General features: G+C 32.2%; 2 protein-coding genes across 4 annotated transcripts; one reads left to right on the top strand and one right to left on the bottom strand.

Annotated features, from left to right (window-relative positions):
* Window positions 1–1580: 1580 nt before the first annotated feature.
* Window positions 1581–7502, bottom strand: LOC107271587 (uncharacterized protein YJR142W). The gene is made up of 6 exons (XM_015747769.2): window positions 7370–7502; window positions 7145–7243; window positions 5160–5257; window positions 4847–5051; window positions 4290–4769; window positions 1581–4136 (listed from the first exon to the last, which is right to left on the bottom strand). The coding sequence occupies exons 2-6, from the start codon at window positions 7218–7220 to the stop codon at window positions 4021–4023; spliced, it is 975 nt and encodes a 324-aa protein (XP_015603255.1). The 5' UTR covers window positions 7221–7243; window positions 7370–7502; the 3' UTR covers window positions 1581–4020.
* A 421-nt stretch (window positions 7503–7923) lies between these two features.
* LOC107271591 (probable rRNA-processing protein EBP2 homolog) lies at window positions 7924–9369 on the top strand. 3 transcript variants are annotated; one of them, XM_015747782.2, is made up of 3 exons: window positions 7924–8092; window positions 8172–8255; window positions 8424–9369. In XM_015747782.2, exons 1-3 carry the CDS (start codon window positions 8045–8047, stop codon window positions 9234–9236), a joined length of 945 nt encoding a protein of 314 aa, XP_015603268.1. In that variant the 5' UTR covers window positions 7924–8044; the 3' UTR covers window positions 9237–9369. The 3 variants fall into 3 exon arrangements, with proteins under 3 accessions (XP_015603268.1, XP_015603277.1, XP_024943986.1); XM_015747791.2 differs by having other exon boundaries at window positions 7932–8097; XM_025088218.1 differs by having other exon boundaries at window positions 7994–8116.
* The last annotated feature ends 361 nt before the right edge of the window (window positions 9370–9730 follow it).

Raw genomic sequence — 9730 nt, 5'->3', positions numbered from 1 at the left:
CTCATAGTATTCTAATGCTGTATGTTTGTTATTAAGCTTTTACCGTGATTATTTTTGACGAGTTATTGTTAATATGCTTTCTATAGAAAATTGGTACTGGTTTTGTACCAAATTTATATCAAGAAATGCACGGACCCGCCGAGTAGTACTCGATAAGGAATCACCTAAAGTTTTATTAATTATTAAATCACCATTAAATCGTAATTAAACACGGGAAGCAGTAGTAACATAGAAGAGTAGCGAAAACGTTATAGGAAATATTGAAAATATAATTAAAATGATGGCCTCAATAATATGATATCAATACTTTTTGTTAGAGGAATTCACAGCAATCCTGTACTTGGCATTGTTTTTTACACGTAAGTGTTTTTTGGGGGATTGTTAATTCTGAAAGGACCTTCGATGATATACGAATATTTCTTGATCTTGTTCTTCCTTTTTTATCTTATTAGCAACGAGCTTAAGAGAAGCGAAGATCCTTACGCAGCTGTAGCTAGAGAATGAATGAAAGTGGAATAAATTTCTACATCTTTTTATAAATCTCAGACAACAGTTTTTTTTAATTAAATTAAATTTTTATACCAAATTGTGAATAAACGTGAAATTTTGGGTAAAAAAGTACTGACCTGTATTAGCCGTGAACCTAATAACTAACGAGTGATTGCATTTTGTTTCTTGAAAAATTTCATCTCATAATATCAAATTAGGGATTCAACCTTATAACAGATTTCTACAGAATTTGTTCAAATTGATATCCGTTCATATTAACACAGTAATAATGGAATCTACTAACTAATGAAGTAATGTGAAGTTATACAGGTATGCATGTTGCGTGAACCACCCTGTATATTGTTTGTGTTTCTTTAAACATTAGTTATTTACCTTTTTCCACATAAGTGGCATTTCAGATATTAACTCCATTGTCACATAAAGTAGCAGTTTATTTCGTTGTACGCATTTTCAAATCAAAATAAATTTACTAAATTGAAATCAACCAAGATTAATTACAATTCTATAGCTTGTATCTACAATTCATTCCCAAATTCCCAAAGACATTCGTGATTTCAGTTGAGAACTGCCGTTTATATTACAGACTAATGGGTATATGAAAAAAAAAGACAATGTTGTATAATACATAATACTTCGATAAATTTGAGCATTTTCTGCAATTAAAACGGCGAATTAAGTTACAGAGTTGATACAATCGTGAATTAAATTTTTGTGCGCAGTTTACTTGAAACTGATATTGAAAATAATTATATCGCTTAAAGTAGTTAATGAGATTCAAAACCATTAATTTAATCGATGAAGTATCAAAGGAAATTTGTTTAAAAAAAAGCGATTCCTTAGTCGATGTTGCTGGAATACTATTTCTGAATTAGATAAGTGCCAGAACATGTGTCAATAAATATTGATAAAGAGTAAATGAATTTTTATATTATATATATTGTCAAACTCATTACAATACTAAAATTGGATCTGCGCAATTTATTCTCTTTTATTAAAATTCCTTAAATAAGTAAATGAATCTTTGATAAAAAAGTGATTGTTTCAATTTCAAAACTCAACTGATTTAAAAATCCATTTAAAGTCATATAATTAATACCATTGAAATAAGAATACAGATTTTTAGAATTTTTACATTGGATTTGTGAAAGAATTTTTGCATTTCAAACAAATTTCTTTCATTCACAAATAACATAACTATTTTCGAGTACATAGTATGATGAAGCGTTAATACCATAAGAGTTGTTAGACTTCAATGCTACTCTGAATACCTTTTGTGATGACACTACAACAAATAATACGATTAATTATTGAAAACTGCAAAAGCCACAGCATAAATTTCCATGATGTAGAAGATGTAAATGAAAGTATTTGTGCGCAAATACAAGTAGCAAATTCAGGGCATAAATTCAACATGCTCACAAATTTTCAAACATTGAATACAGTTATACTAACACATTGTTAAAATACAAAAATGCTTAATTAACAAGTATTGTACAAATGTAAAGAAATGACACCTTCAAATCAACGATTTCCGTGACTGTAGCAATGATCACATTAAGTTCCTCCCAACAAAAGATACTTGCAAAATGAATTTTAATTGCTTTCGCTGATCGAAACTCGAGTGTATAGACAACATAATGTTCACAAGGTGACTAGCACATCAAGTATTTCGTTTCATTAAAAAAGTACTAAAGTTATGCAATCTATTCTATGATATTGGCTAAGATGTCATACTTAAAAACTATCCGAAGTCTATTAAAAGATTACTGGATTCTCCTCCACACTCAAATGGCGAATCCGTAGATGAGCACGAGATACTTCCATTTTCAATATGCATCCTCCTAATTATCAATTAATTCATAATAATTTCAGATATCGCAAATTTTGTAAATGTCATTGAAATTTCATTAGGCGTATCTAGGGCATTCGAATACATTGTTGTGTGTATTTCACAGAATTATAGTACTTCATGATCATCACTAAGATTGCCGCATTTTCATCAACATATCTATTCAACAATAAATACCTCTGTACCGTTAATTAATACGTACGGTTAAGTAAACGTTAAACCTGCTGCACAAAAGTATTGAAACGACGAAAAAACCAATTGTATCTCAAGAGGAAGATCATGGGTAAACTGTATGCAAAAAATCATATATTTACATTTTAACATCTTTAGAAGAATGCATCGTGCGTAAATTATACAGGATTAATAAACGATTATAACTTGAACGTTCTTTTTGGTAAAAGAAAAACGCAATTACATCGCATCAATACTTGTGTGCTCTCAGGTACATACAATCATTTCAGAGATATTATGCAACATCGATTAAATCTCTGATTCCAATGATCGTTCAATTAAAAAAACCTATCTAATATAGTCTACGATAAATAACATAAAGATTTTTGTTCCCTTTCCCAAAAAACTGTCTGGCCAATAAAAATGCTACATTCCATTTTAGTGTACAACAGAGAATTCCATAAGGGATCGAATCTTTAATTTTCTACTGTATCAAAAGAGTTGCATTGAGTCCATTATAACCATATAAAACTACGAATGGACTTTTGAAGTATAACTTGAATTTGTGCAATTAATGCCGGTAATGATGACTCAAACCTGATTAAATACCGACACCAAATTTTAACGTCAATTACCAGAAAGGGTTTATCGGCTTCTCTATTTTCTAAAAAGCAACTTGTTCACATTAAATCTATTTTTTTTCGGAATGCAGTGTTAATACTTTGATATTCAAGATTGCGTCTTGATTCACATTACGTTGCAATGCATTCTTTCTTAAAAACTTGTTTGACTGGTTATCGTTTCTCACAATAATTGAAAGTACATAAATTGCAAGTTGTCATAATGTAAATTAAGACCTGCTGTGTTCCGACTGCAGTATATCTAGTAATGACACAAATTTCAATACAACTTGCTTTAATTATAAACTTAAAATCAAGAAAATTCAATTTGGACGTTTTTAATCTTTTTATATACAAATAAATATTTTTTAATGGAAAAAAACTTCAAGAAAAATAAGTTTGTCAATAGATACATGATTTTCTTATTTCAGTTGAAACACAGCTATAATCTTGTTACGGCAAAATACCCTCAGAGCTGCATTCAACTGTTTACTTTCTCACAAATATCACACGGAGGTCTGTTCCAGCTAACTGAACAGCTGGATAATTATGTTAAGGCGTAAAGTCATTAAAAATAAATAAAAATTCTATTTAACGTTATTCAAAGCTTATTTGGATTTTCAATTTTCAGGATCCTGGATACGCAGTTAACAATCTATAATTGTTCTATTAGTATAAAAAAATGTTTGAGTAATACTAGATTAATAAATGTAGTATTTCTTGCGATATATGATCAAAAAAGAAACATTACAATCCAAACATTTGGACCCTGAAAATATAAGGAAATGAAAAGAACAACTGCTTATTCATTTTATTGGATTTGTAGCCTTAGCATGATTGAAATTAGTGCCTATTTGTAACCTAAAGACTCTATAGACCCGTGTTCGCTTCACCGTTGGCAGCTATTTTATTTTTTCTTTGTGGCTGGTTGTACATCGTTTGCAGTGGTACATGCAGAAGTTCCACGATTTGGATAAAATTAGGCTCTGAAACATACGCGTTGGTGAATGTAGATAATATTTCTCAGTTAAAATTTTTCAACTGTGTCGTGCTGTGTTTCACTCATTAAGCGATTAAAAGTTATAGAAAATATTATGTGTAAATGTAAAATAATTTTTTAAATATGTACAAGAGCTTACCATTTTCTGGAGTAATGTATCCGTGTCTAATCAAAAAATCCAGAACAACGGGAATGGAAGTCGTCTTAAAGTGGGAAGATAGTACCCTCTCTAAACATTCACTTACTGGAAGCAATTCAAAAGTTTCTACCTCTCCATCACTGTTACTTGGTACAAACTCCGGTGGTAGTTCAAGATCGTAGACGAATTCAGTATTCGGGAAGAGTCCTCTTTCGCTTTCAAAAAAGAGAGATACGCATCCTACACTCTTGAGCTTCCCAATGAGATTGCCTGGGATACTTGCTTCTTCTCCAGCTTCTTTAACTGCCGTTTCATGAATCCCAAAGCCTACACTCAATCCACCACTCACCATATTATCCCAGTAACCAGGCCATGTTTGTTTATTGGGACTGCGTTTTTGTAGCCAGATTGACAATCCCTTTATGGGATCCATTACGTATCCATTAATGTCCACTCCGTATTTCCGGATTCCAAATAAACCTGGTTATAATGAATGGTAAAGAAATACTTAAAAGAAGCAACTTCTAGATCGATCATTTCATCAGATTATCACTTACAAGTTGCAGAACGATCCATTTTGAGTAGAGGCGCCGTATTGAATCGTGTGCGGACATCATGACATTCTTCCCGCCAGCCTCGTAACGTGATGAATTTCCCACTTGCTCGCCATTCTCTAAGGACTTCATCTACGCGCGCACTTCTTTCTGCATAATCTCTAAATGCTGGGTTCAGTTGCACGTATTTTGGTTGTACTTGAAAAACCTATAATATATGAGTATATGATGATACTTCCTGTATATTAATTTCAGAAATTTGGGACTATTTTGTACGTCACTAGTTGTATTACAGAAAATCGGTTAAAAAACTTACCTCTGGATAGTTCAAGATTTCTTTCATCACGTCTGGTCGAACAAGACCGACTTGTTGTCCATCGACGACAAAAGCTCTGCATTCACCTGCATGGAACCCTGAAAATCCCGCAAGACGCCACGAAAATTAGCATTATATTCTTTACTCTAACTATAGTATTATTTGTAGTGTTTTCTGTAAAGAAAGAAGTAGACTGTGATACTGCAGTTGTTACAAAAGTGCAGTGTGACAATTACTCATAGTTGGGAGATTAGGAATGTTGTTTCAAAGGAGAGTTCAATGACAGATAACAAAAGATTTGTTACAATATTCAAACATCAGAGATCCTGTTCATTAAGCTGTGGAAATGTAATATGATATAATTAATGTTATGTAGTAATGATTGAAGACAATCATGAAAGTATATATGTAATATAGTGAAACTATGTCTTCGTATACATGACAAGACTTATCTAATCAGTTTCCCAAGAATTAAATATTGATAAAAGGAGGATGAATACAATTGTGACATATGAAATTCTAATGTGAAAGACATTTTATTAATGAAATTCAAATATAAATTGGTGAATTTTATAACATACAGTATATTGCAATTTCCAGGAATGTAGCATTTGAAGCTAAAATGTACAAGTACGACAAGTCTTATTTTTGGACCAGGGTCAATTGCTCAAGGCATTTAGTGCCATGTGGATGTGGCATACGTTAAATACTATTTTTACATCATTGGCCATCCTTGATTAATATTACATGTTTAATATTTGTTAATAGCCCATGATCTCTGATATATGCATTCATAAAGAAAATAACTTTATTTTTAATACCATTAAAGACTACTATAATAATACAATTTATAACATAATTACAAATTATGATATGACTAGTTGTTCAAGATAATCTCCTATACACCTATAAATCAAGAAATGCAATACATAAGGAATTCAATATAATTAACATTTCCAAAATTGAACTAAAAATCCAATAATCTATGAACATTGTAAGTTTGTTTCATAAATGAAAATATTATTTAAGGATGTTCAACCTATATGTCATACCCATGACAAAGAGTTAATATTTTTGCACATTATATGTGCCTTTACTGTGAACACATCTGCAAAATTTTAAATCTATTGTCTTTTTAGTTTAGAAGTTATGTATCCGTAAGCTTTCATCGATTTAGCATGTGGTCTTTAGGGAGACATGGCACGTGAAAGTATATAAATTCATTGACCGGTAAGAAATAATCATAAGAAACTTTTAGAACTTTTTAGGTGTGTTTAGCAAAAAATAGAAAATACAAAATATAGAAAAGACCTGATGAGCATATTGATCTATTTAAATTTTCTAAAACACATACAAGTAAATCTATGAAAATTGTGCAATAGATTTTATTCAGCCTAATAAAATTATCAACGAAATCGACCAGCGCTTCATCGACAAAAATGATATCGCCCTTATACGGCTTAACGATTATCAATAACACTACATAAACATTGTACTGTATTGTGTTCAATAAAAAGTAATCAAGCTAAAGATACATTCTTAAAAGAAAGAAGTGCTGCATGCCAGTACAAGTGACAAGAACAGTATTCATAACGTCAGTACAAAAGATGCAATTGGTGTTCATAATATTGCTATAAATTTATAGCAACGCGTTAAAAGGCGCTAGCGATAATTATTATGCATAGTGACAGGCAGGCGAAACAAAGCGAAACAATTATAGAGAAAGCTAAGAAATAATTGTTGGCTGCCAAAACAGAAACATCAACAGCAAGGGACATTAAAAAAATGTTTAAAAAACCTTATGTTACTGATAATTTTTCTACTAAGTATATTGGAGAAAGACGACTGAGAGAAACACAACACTCGAAATCAATATCTTAGCAGACAGTACGGAAAGAGCATTATTTCGAAGAAAAAACTTATGCACAATGCAAGAAAGACATTGCAAAAGTATATTCCTGGCCTAATGCCGCTATTCTCCTTACCTGACAGATAAAAGCAGTTAAACTCTTTGGCAAGCTTCAATAAACGTGACATCGGTTCTGCATCCGTGGACGCCATGTTGTTTCGTTGCCGTCAGCCAACTACACAAAAATTTCTGGACTAAGCCACGGTTTTTATATGGTAGGTAAACTCACGAAGAGATCTGCGCATTCACGGCATTGCTAAGAGAACATGATTTTCTGAAATATCCTGCATTAGTAGAATACCTTTCTTTTATACACCTTGGTAAACACTTTCTGCACCATTAAAGTATTTTTTATTCTCAAAAATAAACTCCTTGCGAGGAAATTGATTGCGTGAAATGACAATGAAATATTTTGTGTTGCTTATCAGGGAGGCTTTGAATGTTAAAGCCTATCAGCTGTTTCGGTGCTCCTAATAAAATTTAAAAGATTTATTTATCATATTTTTATGGGAAGTTCCCATTAAGATATAATGTTATGAAAGATAATTAGAAGTTTGTAATAAAATAGTTTAGAATTTTCTTCAGCCTTAACGTTGGTGTAGTACTCCTTTTCCTATGTCAATAAATGCTACATTTTCGTGCGTTTTTATATGAAAATTTTTGAATTTTTTACTGATATGTTTTAAAAACAGATATTATTATATCTTAATAGATCCAATTTTTAAACGCGAATATCAAACTTATTTAATTCTATAAGAAAAAAGTACCTGAAGTAATTTGTTTTTGAATTTTACATAAATTATGTGTGCTATTGTATGGCGCCACTTGCGCGTGTTATATTTCGCAAGGTTCTACACAATAGACTGCGACAGACGCGCGTCCGCTATTGTTCACTATCGAGTACGATTGTCGATTTAGTAACGAATTTCAGCTTATTATTTTAATTTTTAAAAGAGAGTGATTGTGTAATTTAACAATGTCGTCGAGCGAAGGCGAATCTGATTACAATTCTTCCGATGAAGAAGTAAAGTTGTAGCATGTCCTAAAAGTAAAGAGAACATTTACACTAAATACTTAACCTTAATCGTTCACGTGTTTTTCAGTTACAAGAGGCATTTGCTGAAGGAAAATTAAAGCCTGGTTTAAATGCAGTTGAACCAAAGAAAAGACAGTTTAAAAATAATGTTGTAAGTAGCGGAGAATGTTAATTTATCTCTAATTTCATTGATAATTGTATTATATGTATGTGTATATATTTGTTATGATGAGCTTCTAATTTTATTGAAGTATTAAATAAATTTACAGTGCACAGTACATTAAACTTTTAGATATACAGTTTATTTCTTCATTTACAGAGTGCGATGAAGCAAAAGTTAAATGAAATAAAACTTGCTTTACCATGGGTAGAAAGGCTTGACATGATCAATGTTCCTGCACCTCTGGCACCAGAGTTAGCACTGCAGATGCAAGAACAGGAAGTTAAACGCGCAAAGCAATTAAAAGGGAATAAAAAATTACCTCAGTATGCTCCTGAGGAGGATCCTGTCCTCAATGACTTCCGTCGTGAAACAATGTTTCATCGACAGGCACAAGGTGCAGTTATGGAAGGAATTGCTAGGTTGAAAAAACTGGGGTTGCCAACTACCAGACCAGATGATTATTTTGCGCAAATGGCTAAATCAGACGAGCATATGCAAAAGGTCAGGGAAAAGCTTATGAAAAAACAAGTTATAGCCCAACGTTCTGAAAGAGTAAGGCAACTAAGACAACAGCGGAAAGTGGGTAAACAAATGCAGATTGAAGCAAATCTGAAAAAGCATGCAGAAAAGAGAAAAATGCTTGAGGAAGTAAAGAAATATCAAAAAGGCATTAGACGTGATCTTGATTTTTTGGATGACAAGAAGAAACCTGTATCAAATAAAGCAGCTTTGCGACGGGTAGACAAGAAAGCTCAATCCAAACTAAAGATGAAAAATTCCAAATATGGTTTTGGAGGCAAAAAACGTGGTAGTAAACAGAATACACGATCCAGTTCAGCTGATGTGTCGGAGTACAAGAGGCCCGGAAATCCAGGTAAATCGAGCAAATCAGGAAGATTGGGCAAAGGAAAAGTAAAGCAGAGACCTGGTAAGAACAGGCGTGTTCAAATGAAATCTAAAAGAAAGTGATTCACGGGATATGATTAACGAACTATTATAGTGAGTACATACGTAAGTGCGCGTGCTGAATGAATATAAGATATCCGCAGAATAATCTGCATAAAATGTTCTTTGCAATAAAAGTAAAATTGTTTGTACTTTATCAAATTATCTTATTCGACATATACAGGTCCTACTATTTTATATAGTCTGCTGTGTATCCGTTTATCCATTAATTTATCAATACATTATTTTATTTAGAGCTCCAGTAAAAAATAATTCGTACCTGTACTACAACGAGGCAGATTCCCGATTAATGTAACATTTAAGAGTTCATATTGCATACGATTAATTCAAATGTAATCATTCGTACCGAATTATAACGGGTCAGTGACGATATGAATATTAACTGTTGCATATGCTACATGAAGCCGCGTTTGTGGATGGTGCATTAATTGGACGCGTTCCTCACCGATGCTAATTCACCTCATACGCAATCGAATTCGCACATAACTGTGAAAACT

This window comes from Cephus cinctus, unplaced genomic scaffold (genome assembly GCF_000341935.2).
Source record: "Cephus cinctus unplaced genomic scaffold, Ccin1 Ccin1_scaffold0080, whole genome shotgun sequence".
Classification (NCBI taxonomy): domain Eukaryota; kingdom Metazoa; phylum Arthropoda; class Insecta; order Hymenoptera; family Cephidae; genus Cephus; species Cephus cinctus.
The sequence above is the reverse complement of the archived record's forward strand: the minus strand, read 5'-3'. Positions and strand labels throughout refer to the sequence as shown.

Bases quoted from the DNA above. Each gene is read 5' to 3' on its own strand.
- LOC107271587 (XM_015747769.2), bottom strand. From the start codon at position 7,220: ATGGCGTCCACGGATGCAGAACCGATGTCACGTTTATTGAAGCTTGCC. The intron at 5,052-5,159 runs GTAAGTTTTTTA...CATATATTATAG, and splicing joins AAATCTTGAACTATCCAGAG to GTTTTTCAAGTACAACCAAA. The intron at 4,770-4,846 runs GTAAGTGATAAT...CATTATAACCAG, and splicing joins AATGGATCGTTCTGCAACTT to GTTTATTTGGAATCCGGAAA.
- LOC107271591 (XM_015747782.2), top strand. From the start codon at position 8,045: ATGTCGTCGAGCGAAGGCGAATCTGATTACAATTCTTCCGATGAAGAA. The intron at 8,093-8,171 runs GTAAAGTTGTAG...CGTGTTTTTCAG, and splicing joins ACAATTCTTCCGATGAAGAA to TTACAAGAGGCATTTGCTGA. The intron at 8,256-8,423 runs GTAAGTAGCGGA...CTTCATTTACAG, and splicing joins GACAGTTTAAAAATAATGTT to AGTGCGATGAAGCAAAAGTT.